The 22891-nt window shown below is 41.3% G+C and overlaps 1 protein-coding gene across 8 annotated transcripts; it reads left to right on the top strand.

Annotated features, from left to right (window-relative positions):
* The first annotated feature begins 1241 nt into the window (after nt 1–1241).
* Nucleotides 1242–22059, top strand: LOC146201805 (4-vinylphenol methyltransferase 2-like). Of its 8 annotated transcripts, none has more exons than XM_084587755.1 (7): nt 1242–1555; nt 6377–6487; nt 6849–7033; nt 14555–14759; nt 17215–17362; nt 20203–20298; nt 21909–22059. In XM_084587755.1, exons 2-7 carry the CDS (start codon nt 6398–6400, stop codon nt 21998–22000), a joined length of 816 nt encoding a protein of 271 aa, XP_084443881.1. In that variant the 5' UTR covers nt 1242–1555; nt 6377–6397; the 3' UTR covers nt 22001–22059. The 8 variants fall into 8 exon arrangements, with proteins under 8 accessions (XP_084443881.1, XP_084443884.1, XP_084443880.1 ...); XM_084587758.1 differs by lacking the exon at nt 1242–1555 and adding an exon at nt 1878–2476 and having other exon boundaries at nt 6387–6487; XM_084587754.1 differs by lacking the exon at nt 1242–1555 and adding an exon at nt 1878–2476.
* Nucleotides 22060–22891: the final 832 nt, after the last annotated feature.

The raw sequence follows: 22891 nt of genomic DNA, 5'->3' as shown, positions 1-22891 counted from the left end.
ACGCCAATGCTCTGAGGGGTCAAAGTCAAAGCAGGTCAACGCCTAAACTCGCTTAATGGAGTGTAGACACTTCATTTTTGAGTTCATGTTTCATCTGCAATAATGCGTAAGACATTACTGTATATTAATCGTCTCATGATATCTGCCTACAGCCACTGAGTAATTTATAATCGAATTTCTTTTCTCACCAGTTTCAGTTTCAACAACCGAGCGATTGCTGTGCCGGTAAATTGAAGTCTGGGTCTGGGCCATGTGCGGGGTGAATAATACCAATAATACAACGAGACAATCGTTCCTGTGTCGTTTTAATTCACCAGAACGCTAAAGTCAGCCTGCCTCAAAAACAGGAATTACAAAAAGTGAAGAGTCAGCTATTATGTCGCTGTTTTTTTATGCCACGCGCATGGAGGAAGGAAACCAAGGAAACAACTTAGGATAACTTAGTAGTGTAGCGGAAGTGACGTCAAAATTTAGGTTAGCCAAGTCAACGCCTGCCAAGTCGGGCCATTAGCAACGGCGACGCTGTTGCTATGAAAACTTGGGCCCCTAGCAACAGCGTTGCCATGGAGGAATGAAAACGTTTTTTCCTTCCTCCATGAGCGTTGCTAAGAGCCCTAGGTACGTGAGCGTCGCGGAGAAAGAGAATGCGGTGGGTAGAGGAGGAGAGATGTCGCATAGTCCGGTCGCGGCGCGGCCGCGTCGGGCCAGTCGGGCGCCGGCTTAAAAAAAATGACGTCAGGGCCACGCGTGAGTGTGACGTCACAGCCATCTCTTGGCTGCTGAAACTGAAACCGAAACTGGTGAGGAAATAAACCAATTAAATTCTACTTAGTACTCGTAGGCAAAAACCGCGTGGTGATCCATATACAGGAATGCCTTACGCACCGTTAACAAGAAGAAAAATTGGCAACGACTACAGTAGTTTCTAATGCGAAATTTGAGCACTGTTCATTAGCTGTTCCATCTTTTCGATAGCATGAAGCAAAGAATTCGAGCAAGACATGTATGTACAATTACGGACAACTGGTTACGAGGAACAATGGAGACGCCGACGACGACGCCAAGCCCAGGAACGGGCGCCAAAGAACTTCATGCTGAAACGATGCCATTCGAAACATATTTTGAAAAGCGAAGGTTTTCTTTTTTACCGTGGTGAACTGGCTGTATATACGCAAACTACATCAAAATATGATGCTTTTCTCTGTGAGTGTGTGAATTCTCGGTTACTGCACATGTTACCCTGCAGTTAGGTGTGGGCGCTCGCATTCGTGAATTATCTTTGCAGTGTGTACCATGTGTGACAACGTCTTCCACTTGAGCTCTGAAGCGTGCCTTTCATAATGGTTCACAGGAATGGAAAGGCACAGTATGTCATCACACTTGTACCTTGTACCTGAATAGCGCCGTAAGGGAAGGAATTCAGAAGGTGGGAGTGAAGTGGAGAACGCCGACGGCGACGACGACGCGAAACCAAGGAACGGGCGCCAAAGAGCTGTATTATACATACTCCATCTCGCCACGGCGAAATGCGATCAGCGGGACACGTGGTAAAAAGGTAAAAATCGCTATTCATGGTTCATTTATGACAAGAAATATTTTCAAGTACAGAGCTAGCTTTGTTTGTCGCCTCCTTGTTCTGTCTTTTTTGTTTGTTTTTGTGCCGATTTCCTTCCTACTAAACATAGAGTTCTACTAAAACACGAGTTTAAATTATTACGCCAGCAGTACTGCAGCAAACTAAATAAATTGGGCAATAAAGGCAATAATTTCAAACAGTTTTATTGTTTATTATATATGTCAAAGATTTATTTTTTAAACGAAGTCGTTGATACTAAACTAACACTTATTCAGCCCGATACTCTTGCCGTTGCCATGACATTTCAGACAACGTTCACAGACGGTCAGATGTGGTCGGGTTACCATGGGTGTATGTGGGTTATTGCTTCGAGAACGCTAATTGCACTGGCTGTATCAGCGATAAATTTGAACTGCTGAAGATGTAGTCGGTGTAGCCGTGTGTAGTACAAAGCAGTCGGAATGTATCGTTGTCCACTCACATCTATAGGTACTCTGCATAGGGTTGCAAGTTGAAGTGGTCAAAGGCACTACGTTCGTTCCCCTACCAGATAAGAGGCAATGCGATAAGTGTTGCAGGCGTTAGCAGCAACTACACGTTAGCAGTATGCTCGCAAAAAGCGCGGTTGGTCATACGGCCGCGTGCGATGAACGCATTCGACAACTTTTTTCGGGATGTGACACAGGCGAAATCGTAAGCGAAGGTCGCGTCGCGACAGTTGGGGAGCGGAGCGTACGATTACCGCTGCCAGCGTTGAGCAACGACCGCGTACTACGTGTGTGCAATCTACTTGAGGAAGTGATCGCAAAGCTGAGGCGTACAAGCAGCAAACTGAAACGTAGCAGCCTTCGCCTCGTTGACAAAGTGCAAGGGATCAAGTGTTTGCGTTGTAAATAGAAGGTACGTTTTACTGCATAGAAATTGCATATTATGCGCTCTTGGTAAAAACTGTATACCGATTTCAAGCGTTGACCCGCCAAGGTCGTGACACTTGCTTGCGATGACCGCGCAGCTGCGCGTCACCTTAAGTTGCGTATGTGTTTGTTAGCATAGCTCACTACTTGCGAGAATATACAGCGTAACCGACAACCGTTCAATCGCATGGTCGACTGCCGCACAAAACTCTCACGTGGCCGCAGTGCGGTAGGCAATGCGCGCTGTTCATAGTAGGTGCAAAGTTTTTGTAGTTGTGACAGTACAGCCTCAAGTCATGACTATCAGTGGGGGCCGCGGGGGATGTATAGAGGTGCCATCTCGCATTTGGTACACTGTCACAGGCTCTTGTGAAAAAGAAAACAAAACAACAAAAAAACTAACTCAATTTCGTGCGCGCTCCTGAGCGGAGCATCAGCATTGATGTATGACCAGTTCAACATGTATGCAGCCCTGTCCTACGGCACTTGTCTGCTTTTTCTGTGCTGTGTGTGTTTTGGTTATAGTCTTTGTAGTTCACTTGTCAGAGTAGCTACTATATAATACAAAGCTTATTCTATAATTGTCAATGCTCAGTTAACGTATGTGGGTGTAAATTAGTAAGATATTCTACAGACAACAAAAAATTTAAAACTTTACAAGAACATAGAATTGCAAGTGCAGGTTTCTTTCTCTCTTTTGAGGCATGTGCACAAAATAATTTTGACTGGAACTTTTTTTGCATGGGCCAACAATGAGTAGACAGGGCAGTCGTTAAGTAGTATATGCTTCAGCCTCAGGATACTGCTGTGATGCTTTCGTACATCCTTGTCCTAACTCATAAATAACTTTTGAGTATTGGAGAAATTGCTAATAATTCATACACTTGAACATGCAAGGTTTTTATTTTAAACGTTACATAGCTTATCATTAGTTTCTGGTCTGAACATTTGATGTTTACATTTTTTCAATTTTTCTGTCATTTTACAGGCTTAAGCTGGGTAACATATTGCTAAAAAAAAAAGGGTTGTTGCATGTCATGCTCATTACAGATAATACAGCAGTTGACAAACTAATGTGAAAGAAATATCTGGTGTCTTATAAGATCCAGCATCACCCATCTCAGTATTTCTGGTCATAGTGATTTGTTGTTGCAGAGCAGGGGAAAAGCATGTCTTCTGTAGCTGCACTGTGGTGGAAGTTAAATTCAAAATCAGACGTATGCCTAAATTTAAGTGCATATATATTAAAGAATCCAAGAGATCAACATGGCACTAATTATGCTGAAGGATGTGTAAGTATGGAGGAGGGAGGGAGGGAACGGTAGTTTAGTAAATAGAGACCACATGCAAAGTCAGGCGAAGTGTTAAATATTCAGCACTTGAAATAAAAAAAAAAGTTTATGCCATCATTTAATGCTGTATGAATAAAAACATATTCCATGCTTGCAAGGCTGGCAGCAAACTTTTGGCAAACTATAGCCTGGTTGAATCGAAGACTTTAATTTATTTGGTGATTATAGCAGAGGAATATGTGGTATATGTCATACAAGTGAAACATGAAAACCGGTAGTTGTAGTTGCTGCAGTAAAATTTGTATAAAAATTAAATACTGAAGGCACTGAGCAGTGTCACTGCACTGATAGTTTGTATTATTGTAGTGCCGACACATAGCAACAAAACTGTCATAAAAATAATTCTGTTATAAAAGTAAACTTGCCTGATTCTGTATTGCTTCAAGAATATGTTTGTGTCCAGTGTACCCAGAAAATCTATTCTGAAGCCCAAAGTGCATGAAAAACCATGCTGACCACAAAAACAAAGAAAAAAAAAAAGCACATGGTTCAGATAAAACCTCTCTATAAATCCACCTTTACTTCGCACGTGAGTAATGCTTTTTATGAAAGGAATCATGTACAGGTTTGCTTAGAAAAAATTTTAGCAAAGGTGTCATATACTTTAAGATACCAACCACACTCAAACTGGGACCTTGGATGTAAACATGCACATTTATATAAATAGTTTTCTGAAAGCAAATGCTGCTTCACGTTTCCACTTGTTGGCAGTTTTCAAGAGCTTTCTGCAACTTTAATGTTGAGAATGCATCCATGAAAAAACAAATCCAAATTATGGTATTTTTTTTTTGTTTCTGTATTTCAAAGTGTGCGTGTGTATTTGATTCTGTGCTGCCCAGTTGTGATTGCAATGCTACCTTTACCGTCATGAAATAAAGGAAATTGTATTATTTCTGAGTGCTCCACATAAACTTGTGTTGGGGGCCTAAGCTGGTGACAATGAATGTACATAATATTTAACCACAGCTAAGTTTATATGTTAGTCACAGCTGATCAAAACAATATTTCATAAAGCTACCTCTCGGCACTCATTTGCAACATTCTATACCGTTGAAAATTTTAATGCATGGTCGCAAAAAAGTTTCAATTACAAAAAAAGGTTTTAAATATGCACATGTAGTATATATGTTAATGTGTATCTTTGACAGCTTCGACGCTCGTTGCAACATCAGTCGCTTTAATATTATGCTCACAATATTGGCTATGCAAAATAATGTTCGGGGACAGTGAATTTACATCTGTAGTATAAATTTTTTAAGGGAGACCGTTTAGCAAATAAAGGACATATTGCTTTAGGTTCAGTTTGAACTTGCATTTATTACCTGCATTTGTTATATATTTGGAAAGAAACTGGAAAGTTTGATAATGTTATGAACGAAACGAAGTAAAACAATTTGCTTCAGTGCACATTTTTCTAAAATTGTTGTCTTGATAAAAAGCGTGCAACATTTTGTTCTGAACCATGTCAGGCTGTTTGATACTTTAATTCTGCCATGCTCGCAAGGTACTATGTGGTTTTGATTGAAGTATGTGGTTTTGACTGAATCACTTTTACTTGGGAGTAGCATCTTAATTTCATGATGCAAACAATAATTAAAGCTACTTTTCTTAATTTTTCACTAAAAGAAAAAAATGACAGGCTGTTTAGCTTGGGGCTAATCATGGATTATTGTGTGCTACCATGATAAGCCCTGGTTTTCCATTACTTGTCAAGGTTTTAAATGCTTTTGCTTGGTTTTAAACTGGTTTACCTTGGTTAACACGTCCTATGATGTACACTGCCCAAGTCGGCAGAAGCGACACGGACATAAAGTCCTGCTTTAACCAAGCTGTATAAATGTGGCTGCGCGATCTAGGAGAAGTGTGTCGGACTCAAGATCCAATGGTCCTATTCCCATCTCAAAGGAGCTGCCTTAGTTGGCGGCTCCTTGTGCGATTTCAGTGCATGCTAAAGAACCCCAGGTGGTTGAAATTTCCGGAGTCCTCCACTACGGCGTCTCTCATAGCCTGAGTTGCTTTGGGACGTTAAACCCCACAAACCAACCAGTTGGCGGCTCCTTCTGAAGTAGCCGTGTAATGTGGCCTTGTGATGTCACACACCCTGCCAATCAATCAGTGCCTGGCCTTGTCCCCTGCCAATTATCACCTGCCAGAGGCATGCTTGTGGGAAGGACAGCACTGTTCAGTGGAGTGGAAGTGCTGGCACACCAAAAGTACGACATAAATTTCACTGCAGGTTGACTCAGCTTACGATTACATGTGCAAGTAGTGTGGTAGGCAGGATTTTCTTTAGTGTATGCTGTTGATTGTGTGGTATACTCGTCATATTTTTCATGTGCATGAAAAAAAATGCATATTCAAACTTTTTCTGATGCTGCATTCTAATGCTGTTAACAAGCCAGCTGTGCACTATCAAGTAAAAATGTTGTTTATGCTTGTATCTGTTCATAAATCAAGCCCTTGAAGGAAGTGCTGTGCTTGGGGCATGAAAACCTGCAGTGACTCATGATATATTGCATACTTTTTAATTTAAGAGAACTGCAGGAGGTGCAAGAATGGAAAGAGTGGCATCATTTCCTTTGCCCCTAAAGTACATCCAACAGGAGTACACTCGCTATGCTTCTGGAATGGAGTGGATTGCTCAGGTCTGTAACATGGTGCATTTTATTAAGCATATGCCTGCCTCTTTATAACGTATCGAGTGAAAGCTCCACATGTGTGAAAAATTTCTGAAGAGAAAAGCAGATAATTTTTAAACTTGTGGGTGGTCTCACTTTTCAGCTCAGAAGGGGTGCTACTCACCTGTCAGCTTAACGTACAAGGATGCTGTGTGGACGCTGTGTTCCTGCACAGCTGCTGCTGTGATATGGTTTCATAAGCACTGGTAGCCTTTAAACGTCACCAGCAAGTGGACATGTCCTCAGCAGCTGTGCGGCCTGATTCCTTGCTTGCTCTGGGCACATATGTTGGCATTTTCAGAGGCCAAGATTGTTCTCTGTCTCTCAGGAGCAAGTGCTGGAGCTGGGATGTGGTCCTGGCCTGATAAGCCACCATGTACTGCAGCCCTTGTGCGAGGCCCACTTTGCTCGCCTCCTTGCAGTTGACAGAGCCTCAGAGGCCATTCTGTACGCTCAGCAGCATTGTCACCACAGGGACATCACATACCGTCATGTCCCTGCCCTCTACACCAGGTAAAACTGAAGTGCTGTCTTTGAAATCTTCTCGCTCCTAAACAGTTGTGACCATTCAAACCTTGTAATATGTGCAATCTACTCACAGATGCACCTCTATTGTAATGGCTGAAAGATGATTAGGGGTGAGTTCAGACATGAAACAAGTGTGCACCTTTTTGCAGTGCAAGTACAATTAAATTTTTTTTTAAATGCTAAAAATGTATAGCAGTCGTGAAATACTTTGTCCAGAAATGAAGTATGAATACAAAATAGTTATTTAGGAGTATATACATAGCGCATCATTTGATCTGCCAGTGACATTAGAAACTTAATTATAATCAGGGGCTGTTATAAAATGCACAGATATATGTTATTACATGATTGATTTATTATGCAGCCTAACAAGAATTCATGCTCTAATTTGCCTTGTTGTGTCCACTTTTTCTAGGCCATTTGCTTTTTATCATGTGCTGACTATTTCTCACGTTAACACTTGAACTGTTGCCGAAATAGTTTGTCGCTGTCTTCAAGGAATTCACCTATTCGCTTGAGGTCATGAGCTATTTTGGAACTCTTATAATAGCTCTGCAAAAATACCGCATTCACACGAATATAATGTGACTTTTTTTTTTCCTGTCGGCGGGACTCAAGACAGCTACAGCGGGCTTCACCACTGCGCTTTTCAGCTGCTAGGACAAGCCAGCTCTTGACTGCATTTGATCCGCGCGGAGCGCGTATGGGGCGCCGATGAACATGGAAATTTAGGAAGCAGTGCTGTCGCGTGGTCCAGTGAGAAGGGAGGACAATGAAAAAGTTAAGCGGGGTAGGGAAAGGGAAAATGGCGAGCAAAGGGTGAAGCATGCATGGGTTGATAGCCGCGATGGCGTTGTAACCGTAATGTGTTTTTGTTATTATTTTAATGCTTTTAACTCTCTTCTGCGATGTATATTTGTGGTCGCGTAATAGACGTGTAATTGTGCAGTAATCGTAGGTGAATGTAATGAACCTACTTGCATAATAAACCCGCCTCACACTTTGCCGCTGAGTATTTTTGAAAAAAAAAAAAAATGTTAGTCGATTGACGCCTCCCTTTTGTCGCATATCCACAGCACACTTATTGGCAGCGCACCAAAGTGCTGCATAGCGGTACTGATATGTGTCTATCTTTCAAGGTTTAACTCTAGAGGTGGGGTGAGGGGGCAAACTTTTCGAAGTGCCAGCAGCCTTGACCAGAGTGCTCGTCCGGTTGCTCAAGCCTGGTATTCAGTGTGTTCGCTTTATCACACCGTGACTGAGGTGGGCGCGCTGTCCTCTGCCACAAAATCATTGAAGGCGTGATAGCAGCAAACTCCTTTTGAAATGGACGATGCTAAAAAGCCTGCGTCGTGATCGCGTGCTTTCGTTGATGATTGACGGGCAGAAGGATGGATGACTCTTGTAAAAAAGAAAAAGAAAACCTGTCAAGTTTTTTTTGCCTGATATAGGGGGTATTCACGTGACGTCACAGCTGACGTCAGTATGCAGCCGACGCCATCTTTGCGTCCTTTTCTGACTAGTACTACAGGTTTTCCCACTGAATTTAATCCTTGTGCCAGCAGAAATAATCTGAGCGCCGACTGATATAATCTGCGCGCCGTGTAATTTAATTCCAGTTACAAACATTTAATCAAGGTGCCAGAGTATTTAATCCAAGCGCCACCTCGAATAATGCCAGTGCCAACCAATTTAATCCGAGTGTCAATGCAATTAATACAAGCGCAAGCGAATTTAATCCGGGTGCCAGCCAATTTAATCCACACGTGAAAAATGAATGCGGCAGAGGGCTCCAAATCACAAAACAATAATTCCAAAAATAAATCGAAATTGAGTTCACTTTGCAGACCATGCGACAAGTAAGCGAAGCGTCAACTTATAGGCTGGCTTTCGTCAATATATAACAAACATTGCCTTGATGCAAGTGTTTTAAAAAGCCGTTTAAAACGCACAATCTCGGCACTGAAATACTTCAGGGTCCCAGAGCTGTGGCTTACTGACTCTATATTTCAAGAAAATAAATTAGCCCACAAATGCGCGCACTGGTGATTACAGAATATGTATAGAATTAAAATGCCCTCGATCAAAAACGCAGTTATTGTATCACACAGTTAAAAACGTATTAATAAACCGTACCTAAATTAGCTATATTTATTTTCATCAGCCAAATGTTACACAGCCAATGCCAAAAAGTTCCCAAGCAGACGGCAAGTTTTGCGCCTCCGTTTACTCGGTGGCGAATTGTCGTCTGTTTTTGCGCCATGTTAGGAGCACGGACGAAAGCACGAACACGTGAATTCACTATTTGAAATAGGTGTACTTTCTTTTGCAAGAAAGAGAAATGTTTTCTCAAGAGCATAAAAAAAATCTTTGCTAGAAGTGCAGAAAACAAGAGATTTCATAGCAGGCGGCAATCATGCATGGCGCTTCTGTTGTGTGTGCCGCATAGTCGTCTGCATTTGCACGACGGAGTAGAGCCCGACGGTGATGGTGCGTACTCGTATACTGTAAGCAGGTGGTAGTCTGCATGTTTGCATTTATTTCGCATGAACTTTAACGCGCATTATTTTCTTCCATGGAAGCTAATGAGCAGTGCTCTGACATCCTAGTCGGGCACCGGAAACGGGGACTGCCGTTCAAGCCTCCAGGTGCACCGAGAAGAAAGAACAGCAAAGTTTTCGAGCATGACAGGGCCACAATTCTCGAAGTGTCGAAGCGTGGAGGAAATGTGAAAAAATTGGCAGATACGCTGGGCATCAATTTAAAGACGGCGAGATCCATTGCAGCGAGCGATAAAGAAGCGTTGAAGAAAGGCGGAACATCGAAGAAATTTGGAAATGAGGTAGTAACGGCTCTAAAGAATATTGTGGATAACAACCCTGCTTTCACGCTAAAGCAAATAAATCAAGCGGTGGAAGAAGGATTGCTGGGAATCGCCATCAACACAAGTAGTGTTCATCGTCTACTGGATTCGCACGAATACTCCATGAAGTTGGTGACTCAGAGGCCAATTGACCGCAACAGAGGCGACGTGAAACGCAGCCGCAAAACATACGCGCAATGGCTGCAGTGTGAAGAACCTTGCTTGTGCAGGTTTTACGTTGATGAGACTAATTATAACATATGGTATTCAAGGAGCTCCGGCCGTGCAGTTATGGGACAGCCTGCGGGGAAGACGACGACTGGCACCAAAGGAGCAAACCTTAACTTCATCGCCTGCATGTCAGCAAATGGTGTCATACATTGGACGGCCGTCGACAAGGTTCACTGGGTCGTGTACAATGAATTTTTGAGCGACATATCAGCCTGTGTCGAAAGTGAAGAATCTGGTCCTGAAGCAGTTTTTATTTTTGACAACGCTCCAGCTCACGGTCGTGCGGAACAGGCAAGCTCGGCTAGTCAGATGCACTTTATCAAGCGGCTGCCTCTTTACAGCCCGTTTTTCAGTCCTATAAAGGAAGTGTTTTCGAAGTTCAAGTCGGAAGTCAAAGCTCTCCTGAGCGAGTGGAGGGGCCTGGTGCTAATCACTCCTCCCGGAATAGATAAAAAGGACCATTGGCGCAGTTTGTTGCTCGACGCTGCCCGACACTCTACGCAGCAAATACAAAAGGTAGAGTGTGCTGCTTTCGACTGCCATAACTTTTATACGGGCAGCTTTGCGTGAAGATGATATGTAAAATGTACCGAGTTACACATAGACCTGCCTAATGTCTCCTAGAAAATAAAATTGCATTTCAAGTCGACTACTTCTGTGCTTGTACGTGCCTATAGTTTGTTGGCAACTTACGCCGCCAGGATTGCCGCCCAGGCAAGCTAAGTACAGCTGCTAAGGTGACCATATATAGTGAGAGGCCAGTAGCTATTCCTGGCCTCGATTGTAAGCTCCACTGTACATAAGTTTCATTCACTCTACCGTGTCGCGGCCAGACTAAATGCAGGGGCGCGCTCTCTCTTTCCGTGGTAGTGGCCATCAAATGAAAAGTTGAAAAAGCGGTGAAATGAGGTACTGTTTCTCTGCCTTTAAGTTTTCACACCTGAACCAACTGTGCTTTGCACTAATCCTTTTTTTTTCTGCTAGTGGTGTTAAATCATGATTTGAAACACAAATACATTTCTGCATCGGTTGCAATTTCATAAAAACAGCCGGCTGTAGTTTGAAGGCCGCACTTGCCATCAGCATGCAGATTCAGTGCATATGGCAGCCCATGATAAGCAGTACTTTACCAGCCAATTAGAAGATGACAGTCATATTTATTCACTTGTCATGCGTCTAAGCTAAAAGCTGCAAAAGGCGTGTCACAAACCGCATTTTTTCAGCTGCGCGTGATTCTTGGTTGTTGCAAGATATAAGAACAAAGCGAAATAGTGCAAGCAGATGTGACGCTTACTCGTCGCATGGTCTGCAATGTGATCTCAGTTTCGATTTATTGCTGGAATTCATGTTGCATGCTTTGGAGCCCTCTATCGCATTAATTTTTCAAATGTGGATTAAATTGGTTGGCACCTGGATTAAATTCGCTGGCACTTGTATTAATTGCGTTGGCACTCGGATTAAATTGGTTGGCACTGACATTATTCGAGTTGGCGCTTGGATTAAATATGCTGGCGCTATGAAATGCTTGGCACTAGAATTAAATTACATGGCGCTTAGATTATATGTGTCGGCGCTCAGATTATTTCCGCTGGCGCTAGGATTAAATTCAGAGGGAAAACCTGTAGTACGAGGTGGCGGTTAGCTTAGCTGTTCACGTGCGCGCCCGTTTGCTATGTTGTTATGAAAACCGTTATGAAAACTCAAATCGGTATCATGAGTGACAGTTCGATTTATCGGCAAAGTGTGCGCGATGCGGACAGAGACCTGTACGAAACGAAACTTTGGCACTGACCCGTGTGCAGTTGATATGCGCAACTGCACGGTAAGCGTCGGCCTGTGCCCACGCATAAATATGTGCGACATTCATGAATTCCTTGTCCTACGGACGAGCTTTGTCACAAGAAACCAGTCGCAAGCCCACTGACCACTAGAAGCACGCAACTATGTTACAAGCGGCTGGGTTAAAAGCCGCGGTTGAAGCAGACGAACTCGCTTATTGTGCAATTACGTGCGTGCCGTCCAACTTTTATACCAACTAAACCGCTGAGTTTTTGTAGCTGATATTCTGCATAGAAATGGCGTTTGGTGGTCAGTATCTCTTATATAAAACTTGTTTGGTGTACTTGCCTCAATCTATCAGAAGAAGACAGATGTTTGCATCGTCTGTGGCGGTAAGGAAGCAAAAGAAACTGCTGCCATAGGCCACAGACACCGGTGGCGCCACCTCATTGCGTTGCGGGCTTGAAATAACTTTTTGCAACTAAACTCTTGAAATACAGCGCAGCTTTGGCCAAGCTAAACTTGATTTGTTATTAAAGATAAAAAAGTTTATAAAATTCTTCAAACCTTCTGCAAAACAACTCTGCCCGCCTACGTTCCTTCGCCGAATCTGCATGCTGTCTGCTTTGATTAGCAGCCGACACAGACGATGCGAACTTCTGACTTCTTCTGATTGAATGAGGCAAGTACGGCAAACACAAAGTTTAGCAAGCCCTCTTTGAAGGATTTTATTTCAGCAAAACACGACGAGGAGGTGTTGGCGGTGCGCTGCATGTATGCGCATAACTGGAAGCGATACATTGCCGCGCTGCTCTTTTACCGGGAATGTGTCTTCCGAGTGCGTGAAGAACAGTCGTGCACGGATAGTGACAAGAGCTGGCTGCTAGGGCACATCCGCAAGATTCCAATCCAGCCCATTTTGACGTACATTTCTCATATTCCATGATATACTTGTGCGGTTGAGCCGTGCCAGTCATACGTGACGACGCATCTCGGTGAGTTGTCTCGTTCGAGTGGAGTTCGTGTTTACTTCCGGAACCTTAAAATGCCGAGGTCGTCCGCGCAGCTCTTCAGCTTCCGTTGTTTACACTGTGCACGCGACTATTATACAGTCTACGATAGCTCAATAAACAACATATAGCTGCGGATGCCACTGCTAGAACCGCACCACAGCACTTGATACGTACGTTCGCCCTGTTCGTTCCGTGGACACAAAAATGGCCGACTGCACCTCAATTACCCACAATGCACCGCGCACAGCGCGTCAGTGAATACTCCCCATATGAACCCTCACTTCAAGCTGACATCACTCTCTTTTCAAAAAAGTGGATTCATTATGCGAGTAAATATGATATATCTTGCTCATGTGGCAAAATAATTTTATTTTTTTCATTCTTATCTTTAATTGCAAAATTGGCATTACACGTGCACATAACTATTTGCATGCCCCATTTAAAAATAAAATTCTTGGGGAAAACCCACTGCTATATTTTAGCTGAACATCCGGTACAAATATGTTCCATGCACAATCCAGTTAGCTTTGAGTTTCTTCTGGTTAATGAGTTTCTTCTCGAATTGAACTATATACTACAGGCATTATGCCCACTAGCTCATGATGCTGTTATAAAATGGCTCCTGGGTGACTTGTGGAAGTTTGCATTATAAATGGTAAATTTCAGAACAGCTGTGCAACATATAAAAAGCATAGGAAAATTTTCATACCTGTTTTGTGCAGTGGAGGGCATTATGCTAGTCTTCCAGCATTGGTGCAGTCTGTTGCCCAGCCATAAAATTACCTTCATGTGAACAAAACATATAACTGCCATTATGCCTAACATTTTGCAAGACATTTGAATACTTGAAGTCATTTTGAATTGCTGCATATATACACCAGAACACAGTGGAACCAGAATTAACTCACATGTTTCATGTTTTGTTTTACTGGTTTCATTAATTACTTTGTGCATAAAGCTGAATGTTAATGGGAGCTTCTAATTAATTAATGAATTAATATTATTGACAAAGTAATAACTTATCTGCAGTACTGTTAAATGTTAAATCAAAGAACTAAGGAAGACTAGGCCGCGCATCTAGAGGAAAATTTATAACAACTTACTGATGAAGTTTTCCATATGTTGGAAAAGGTGCGGCAAAAAAAGACATTAAGGCTACAATGCACTCATTTAGTTATATTCACTAATTATAAGTTCAAAAAGATTTGCACACACTGGGCAGTGAAACGAAGACTTGAACTCTCCTAGATTTGCTCAGAACTGAAAAGTAACTGTCTGCACAACTTTTCATATATAGCCACTCCACATTTTATTTCATAGCACTGTAGTTCTATTTTATCTGCATTAGTCCTGCTGTTGGTTTATAATTATTGGTTTAGTTGCTATTTACAAAATAAGATTGTCCTCTGGATGAATGATCTAAAAATGCCACAGAACTTTAATTTTATTGTGTACTAAACTTGCATGTTTAAAGAAATTAAGTCAGGGCCATATAAGTATGTTGACAATTATTTGCCACACAAAGAGCATCAGCCATTAAATCTTTATTTTTTTGTTTCTGTGGAGCTGCGCTAGTTCAGCACTAGTCATTTTAGCAAGCTGTCCTTGTGTTGTGTTCAGCACACCAGTGGAACTGCGAGGGGCATTCAGCAAGTTGTTCTACTATGGTGGAGTGATGCCTTGCAGTGAAGGCAGTGGACTGCGCCAAGCATCAGTGCTATTGGATGTTCGGGGCTGCTGTGTTTTGCTTCTGCCTGTGCGCTGCTGTCTCTATGAGGTGCTTGAGCAGCTTTCAGGCAATCCTCGCTGGAAGGCCTACATGCGGGTACGTCTCATTAGGCCTACTTTTTTATGCTGCGTTATAAATTTATTTATTTTTTCAAATACCCTAAAGGCCCGCCGGGGAGGGTATTAAATAGGGGGTATTACATAAATGCACCGCTAAACATATTAGTGCAGCTGTTTGTGGACTTTGGCTCGACAAGCCATTAGCAGATGTGACATAGCCACATACAATTAATTTACATTCTTAGCATTGTTTTAAATAGGCAATCAACGTCACATGCACTCTAAAACAGCCTTGAGTCATAATAAGTGGTCACCCATACCATTGGTAGTGATATATCAGTGGTCCTTTAGTCCAGATAGAATTCTTTCAGACACAATTGAAAGTCATGTGCCCTTGCGTATAAGGATTGCCTAAAACCTGCTAATTATCACAGCAATTATTTCACTGTTCCATAGAAAGCCTTGACATCAGTAATAATATATTGAAGGGGCTGCTCTTACAACCAGCAAACAAAGGTATAGCGACCAGACGTCCCAATTTAAGTGGGAAAAACCTGCTTTTAATGCCAAAGTCCCGGCGTGCCTGTGGGATGGCGCAATTTGCCCTGTTCTGGCTTTCTTGAATGAAGCTTTGATAAATAACTAGCTTTTAGAATCATCCCCTTAGAAACAGAGTGGTCATGAATATTACAAACCTCAATCTCTTTTTCTTCTTCATATTTCCTTATACAATTTGTTTGAAACATACTCCAAACAAATCTTATCTTCATAATTTGTCCACCACTAAATCCTTCACAGTGCGGCAGCGTCACCTGTCCGTGGCCTCCAAAGACTCACGTCTGCTTGTGCCTTGAAGACTTGCACTCTAGTTCATTTTAATTGTGTTGTCCGAGACCCATAGTTGTACTCAAATATTGCTTAACCATGTTTGTTGAAGGCACTTCATGGTGAATTTGTATTGGGTTTGAAGCTTCGATGAACTTTTGGCGACAGAGATGCTAAAGAAAATATATTCTGAAGTATTAAATTTTCGGCAAGGATTGCACGGGTTGGGCTAGAACCAGATTTTTTTTTTTTTTTTTTTTCGTGGAAGTAAACGTGCGACATCTAAATATTTTAGTTGTCTCTACCTCCTCCCCCCTTGTCCTGGTCTCATTTTGAATTGCATAGGATATGGTCACATTAAACAAAGGCTGACTCTGTAATTCATTTGACAGCTGAGTGGGTGTATTTTGTACTTTTTCTTATATTATGTGCTGTGATTCATCATGTTCGAGTTCATATCACTGCAGAGAAAACACGATTGCTAAATGATGTGCCACATGTGGGACTTTTTAACTGTGGCATTCAGTAAGTACTTTCTAGCCAAGCAATCAGTGTAGAGTAGTTGACTAGTTTTTGCTCCACAAGAAAAGTGATTTATTATACCCATTGGAAAAGGAAGTATACTCCATTAAAATACGGCTCAGTAAAATTGTTGCTGATACACATTCATTGGAATGTGAATAAAAATGTAAGAGCCAAAAACTTGTGCAGTCTTGGCTTTATATGCCAGGACCATGAAAACGTAATGTAGGAGCCAGAAAAACACAGAGTATGTCAATTAACAGCACCCTGCTGCACTTGATGAATGGCTTTCTTTAAACATTCAGAAAAAAAAAAAGACTATATATATATATATATATATATATATATATATATATATATATACATATTTTTTTTTAACATGCCCATCACCTGTATCATATTTTCATAAACATTACACTACATTACAAACGTTGATTAAATGAAACGTACCTATTCTTATCTCAGAATGTTGAGAATGCTACATTTAGTACAATAAGTTGTTAAACAGAAAACACGTTTTGTACAGCAGTTTTTGTGCTGTGCATTTATGCTGTAATATATGTGAATCGTGTGCATAGGCGACTTATCAGTGGGCTTTGTGAGTGTACCAACAGTCTTGAGAGAGGTTGAGTCGTGTGATACAGAGCAAAGAAAGTGAAATCTGACAACCCCTACTTGCTTTAATGCACCATGTAACTTTTAATAAGCTGAATGCTTGGCTATATTTCACAGCATTTAGCATTAGCTTAGCCATATGGCCATGAGTGCTGCACAAGACAGCACTGCTTGAATTAATTTCTCAGCATTCTTTCCAAAAAATCAGTGATTATTTTAACCATGCAATTAATTGATGAGTGCGTTCTTGGCCAGTGAGAAAATAGAAATTCATTCGCTATGTAGTGAATTTTCAGTCCTTGTGTGCCACATGCAACTGCATCGTATACCGCGATGCAAAAAGGACAAGCTGCTCATTTGCTTATTTGTGTTACAGGCAAAAATTTACTCAGGCTGTGCTGTTATGCCTCTACAATTTTTCTCTGTGGCAGAAAAACTAGCCCACAACGTTTTGTTCAGGCAGATGTATGTTTACATATTTAACAGAGAAAGGCCTGGCACATTCTTTTTGCTCCACATTTTTCTGCCAGGATGCAATGCACTTGGTGCCACCACAGCACCACTGGCAGGAACCTGGGGAGGCTTTTGAAAAACAAGCTCAGCAAGCTGGCATGGAAGTGAACAGCGTTAAACTTGACACCACAAGTGTTGTATTTTCCAGCAGCAGTCACTTCCAAGGTAGGTGAGTTTAGTCACCCGATCAAGCCCCTTTGCAAATCTCTAGAGTAAATGCAGCTCTTTACTGTAAAAGGAAGGCTATGTAGGGCAATTGCTTATTTGTATTACAGGCAAAAAATTGACTCTGTTAATGTGTTGCATGCGTGCAGAATAAGCCAGGCTAAAGCTGTGCTAATAGCCAGGATCACAATTATAGTGCCATGTTAGCTTGGACAAGGGTGGAATGACTGCAATAATAAATGCCATCCGTGCAAAAGTTAATATATCTCATTAAGTATGGTAATTAGGCATTTTGTTACTACAGATGATTAGGTTTTGGGCAGATATGTATTATCTTCTGCTGCCTTTAACTGGAGCACAGCTCTGCCCGGGAAATGGGGGTGAAAGAGTGTGGAGAGAATTCGTGTATTTCAGCAGAGACAAGGCTTGGAAAATAAGAGCCCACAAAGCTGCAGCTTGACATACTAGTGCCCACAAAATAAAGCGGAGCATGGGTTTGGGGAAAAAGCAGTCTCCTTAATCCGGGCTGCTGATGAGGCGAACACTAAAAGTGTAAAGCTGAACATCCGGGAGACCCACATGCATCCAAGCTATACACATATGCACACGCTTGCTGGGCTCGCCACGAAACGAAATTTTGTTCATTCGTGTGCTCCGTTTTATTTTGAGAGCACTAGTACATTGGTATAGGAAAAAGGGAGTCAATTTTTAAGTATTTTCGAAGGACACAGAGGCCACATTCAAGGCCAGGAAGCATATTTATATAACATGTGGCAGTCTGTGGTTGCATGAATTATCAGTTTTGCGCATTTCACTAAGTTTATAATTAAACTGCAAGGAAGGTCTGCAAACAATGGGTCTTCTATATAAGCAAAGCAAGGGTTATAAAGCAGTAATGTTTATTTAGCACATATAAAAGCACCAAATATTTGGTGATCATGCTACAGTACGTCTGGCAGTACCTTACAACTATAAGTAAATCACAATTCCTGACTAAAATTTTGGCACTTTGGTAAAGTTTAATTTCATTAAACATGCTTTGCCATGGCTTTTGGAGGATAGTGCAGAGATAAAGAAAGATATAGCACTATTTTTTTATAATCCCATGTAATTTGTCCTGGTAGCTCTACAAGTGATACAGCTAAATATGTTTAGGAAAAAATGTTTAGCTGAACAGAAAGAGGGGGAGATGAAGAAGGAAGGCCAGAAGAGTGTTCCAGTTTTAGTGTAGCTAAGCTGGGAAGAGAAATGAGGTGATAAAAATGGGAAAGAGAGAAGGGGTGAGGAGAATGGTCACAGTTTGTCAGGCAAGGACAATGCTCTCAGGTAGTGAAACCAGCTTGCGTAGGCCTTGAGAGCCATCGAGCAGAGCACATTAACGACTGCAGCTCTTCTTGGCAAGGCAGCCTTTACGCCTTTACTTGACATTTTTGTATAAAACATATAACAGCATGGGCTAGTGATTTTATTTAATTCCTGTGTATTGTAAAGCTGTCAGTGATTTTTGTCCCATTGAATGACTATAGCCTGTTGAATTTTCACTGAAGCAAAAATGGCATTGCAAAAATGCACTGAGAAAACCTTAAATTCGGGTAGTCTTCCCCAAGAAACATGTAATAAGACAGTGATGCGTTAAGAAAATAGCAAAGTGCAGTATGTCCAGCCGCAGAATTAATCGCAATTATCACAAATAGAGCTACTGCTTTTTATCAGCACTCTTGGCCCCCAAGAATTTTGCTTGCCGACAACAAGATATTATTAATTCCCTCTTCCTTACATGTTATTTCTTTGTAATGTAAGTTTTGTTTGTAAGTTTAAGGATACACATTAAAAGTACCCTTACTCTCGCGATGCAAATGGACAAGTCAAATACATTTCTTGTTGAAGTAGGGTCGTGATAATAACTTTGCAACTGGCTACGACATTTTCAGGTAGAATGGCCTGTTTCCTGTGTGAACAGCATTCCACTGCTATGCTTCCAAGGCCTTTTGAAAAAAATATCACCAATTTTGCTGTTTTTTGCATTACAGTGCCCTGTCACTACTAACTACACCCGTAAAATAACGTGACTAGCACAAAGTTTAATTATGGAACAGTTACTTTGCAAATTTTTATTTAGTCCTTAGAAGGCTGGTTATGTAAACCTACAACACCCATGCCCCCTCAACAAAGACTGTTGGGTGCCACGTTCCATAGAGGGCTTAGTGCTTTCATTATAAGTTTCATTGGTTCCCATATCATCCATAATATAGCCAGTTTCATAACCTTTAGTGATTACCATAGCTGACAGACTCTGCAAGCCTTCCTGTCTACTTGTTGTTGAGTGGTTGCAGATTTTTATTAGGCTTCCTATTGTGTTTCTGTAGTTGATAGATAATGCATGCTCAATCCTTCTTCACTTTCTCTCTAATCATCTCCTGTTCACATTCTTTTTCAAAGTTTATAACTGAAGCCTTAACGAGATGAGAAACAAATCAGGGTTAGGCCTTCAATTTGATTATGCCCTTAACTTGTCAAGGATGTTTGCCATAAGTGGTTATGAAGTCAATATTTTATCAAAACTTTTTATGAGAACAGTTTTTCAAAGCCTTATATGATTTTTGGAAAAAATAAATTGTTACATGCAGTAATTTAACAAGGAAACCTGAAGCTTTCCACATGCACACACATAGAATGATCAATTTACGTGAAATTAATAAATCTTGGTGCACTTTGTACATCATAGTAATTTCTTGTTTAGCTTATATTATTAAACCATGAGGCATTTTGTATGTGATTTTAAGTGTAGTTTCACAAGAACGTCTAAATGTGCAGAATACTGCTCTTGCTGCTGTCTGCAGAATTCCTGAGCTGGGCCATGCCATTCGTAGCACGCATCCCAAAGGAAAGCAGACAGGTGTTCTTGGACGAAGCTCTGGCACTGAATTTCGAGCGAGGTGTGCAAATGACACCAGGCGGACAACTACAGCTTTCAGTCACATTCCTGAGTGCCATGTGCACCAAAGTGCGCAATAACTGACTTTCTCATTGAATCTGAGCAGGTATTTTGCAAGAAATATAAGCTTTAAAAGCATGACAGCTGGTTCCTACTGTGGCCATGGTTATAGATAGAGCCAAGTCTAAAAGAAGACAGTGCCATTTTGGAGCAGTACTTACATCACAGACAACTTCATTGATAAATCGAGACCATGTTTGCAACGTGTCATTAATTACAAGCCACAGTAATTTTTCTTTGCCACTGAAATTTATCAGGCTTTTTTGTATGGCTTTAGTATGTTCTTAATTATTAGTCATGGCTAAGTTCATCATGATGAGTACCAATTTTCTAGGATAAAGTCAAAAGCAGATATTACACTGAATAGATTTTACTTTACAGTTCATAATTGCTACAGGAAAGTATTTCGATTAGTCATGATGCAGAGCAAAAGCCATTGCGGCACAGTTGTGGCAGAAAATTTGACAGGCATTGTATAAAAGAAAAGCCCAGATTTGCATTGTTCAGCAGTTTGCTGGTAAGTGCACTTTACAGTACTGTTTCTTGAAGGCCTGGCTTCGTTAAAGATAGGATTTCGTTTTTTTGCCCATTATGGCAAAGCTGAAGAACAATTAACCCAAAACATGCAGCATATGGATGGTTTTGTCAGTGGAATACCAGCCATGACAAAGGGTACTGTAATCACTTGTTCATTATGCCTATATCATGAAAAGTGCCACTTATGTAACTTTAAATGTTGTTGCCAATGTTTTCAAAACACTATACAGTGCAGAAACCAGTTTAACAGCTCTGGACTTCTGCCATCTACCTCAGTCTATAGGAAATGATCTCAGTTATTGTTCGAGCACTGAGCCTACATGCCAAACTTTTGTGCTTGCCAAGAGAATGTCAGTGTATTGTTGCACAATGAACCTCGTCATTGAATAGAGGCATGCTACTGCTGTAGTTCATTTCAGTTTTATGTTATGGTTAGCATGCCAAAGAAAAGATTTATGGCATGCATATTTTGCTCCAAATACATCTATAGTATGCTTACTGTGTGACAAGTGAATGTGCCATCTCGTCAGCATTTTCTACACAGCTGTATAGTACAACTGAAGCTATGGTGTTGAACTGCATTTCCTTGCTGTGAAAGGAAGCCACCTGCAGTTCCAAGGCCACCATTCTCCTTTGTTTATTGCAGTATATTAGTAAGCCTACAGTTTGTACATTGCATTTTTACTACCTGCATTAGGCTCTGTCCTGATATTGTGTATGCAGCCTATCTCGCAATTTTTTTCAGCATTACAACAGGCCATTTGATGGACACACAGCAGAACTGAGAAGTAGTTATAGAAACATGATGTCCTGTGAGAATACGGTGTTTCTTGCAGCTATGTTCCCATTGGTAAACATAATGCTCAATCATATGTAGTACAACCTTTTGCAGCAATTTTGACTGAAAAAATACTCATTTGTAATGCAATAATACTAGTTCTGTAGTAACCTCTGTTAAGTTTTTTTCTCCTGATTTTGCACTTGTACGTGAATGTATTTACTGCGGCTCCACAGGGACACTCATGGCTGGCCAAGAGAATTCTGTTTCTGCCAGTGCTGAGCAGCTGCTATTGCCAGTGCTGAGCAGCTGCTATTGCCAGTGCTGAGCTGCTGCTATGTGCCCTCCTGCTGTTGTGAAACCCAATAAAATCCACGGTTATTGTCACTTTTGTTCAAAGTGATTTCCTGCTGCAAATGCAAACAGCTTTGAGTTAGATGGATAGCTCCTATTGGATGCCACATTCATAAAGGACCAATAGTGGAGGTATCAACAATACCACAATGGAACTGATTCTGGTTTCTTTACAGGAGCATTTAGCCTCTGCAGAATAAAGTTGAAATATTTCTCAGGGTTCACTTGCATTAAAATTATCTAAATTTAGATAGTACCTCCATTTTATGTCACTGAAGATAAGTCACCTGGCTACTTTTGCTTCTTTGAGGCACCTTACCTCTTCTAGAAGTGCTGCACAATGCACACTGCAAAATGCTGCAAAATGTGCTGCACAAAGCACATTTTATTTAGCTTAGGATACTTGTAACTATGAAATACATCCACTTTCTTATATTGTTCTCCTTCACAAATGGCACCCCAGCGTACCACAGGGAAGCATGCCCGATGAAGTGCCCGACTGTTTCAGTAGACATATTGCTACACATCACCGCACTAAGCAGATTGCTGATCAGACAAAGTTGGTGTGGTGTTGCACTCTAAACTGTCACTATGCAAGTGCTCTGCACTACTTGAGCTGGTGAGCGTGGTGCCAACCGATGCCTGGTAGCTTGACATCACCATTGGACATCTAATAAGCAATGCCTGGCATAACGCAGCAGCCCATTTCTACAAGCTGAACATTAGTTGTGCTCTTTGTACAATATAGGAAGATAACACACCGAAGAAGCCCCTAAATAAGTTGAAAAAACCTCTAACTCTGATAATAGCATTAAGATGATACAGTGCTACTTTGTAGCAACCACAAAAGCTCAGAATGCATGTA

The sequence above is a fragment of the Amblyomma maculatum genome, chromosome 1, assembly GCF_055883805.1.
Source record: "Amblyomma maculatum isolate TAMU_Amacu chromosome 1, ASM5588380v1, whole genome shotgun sequence".
Classification (NCBI taxonomy): domain Eukaryota; kingdom Metazoa; phylum Arthropoda; class Arachnida; order Ixodida; family Ixodidae; genus Amblyomma; species Amblyomma maculatum.
Note: the sequence above shows the minus strand (reverse complement) of the source record. Positions and strands in the feature narration are given on the sequence as shown.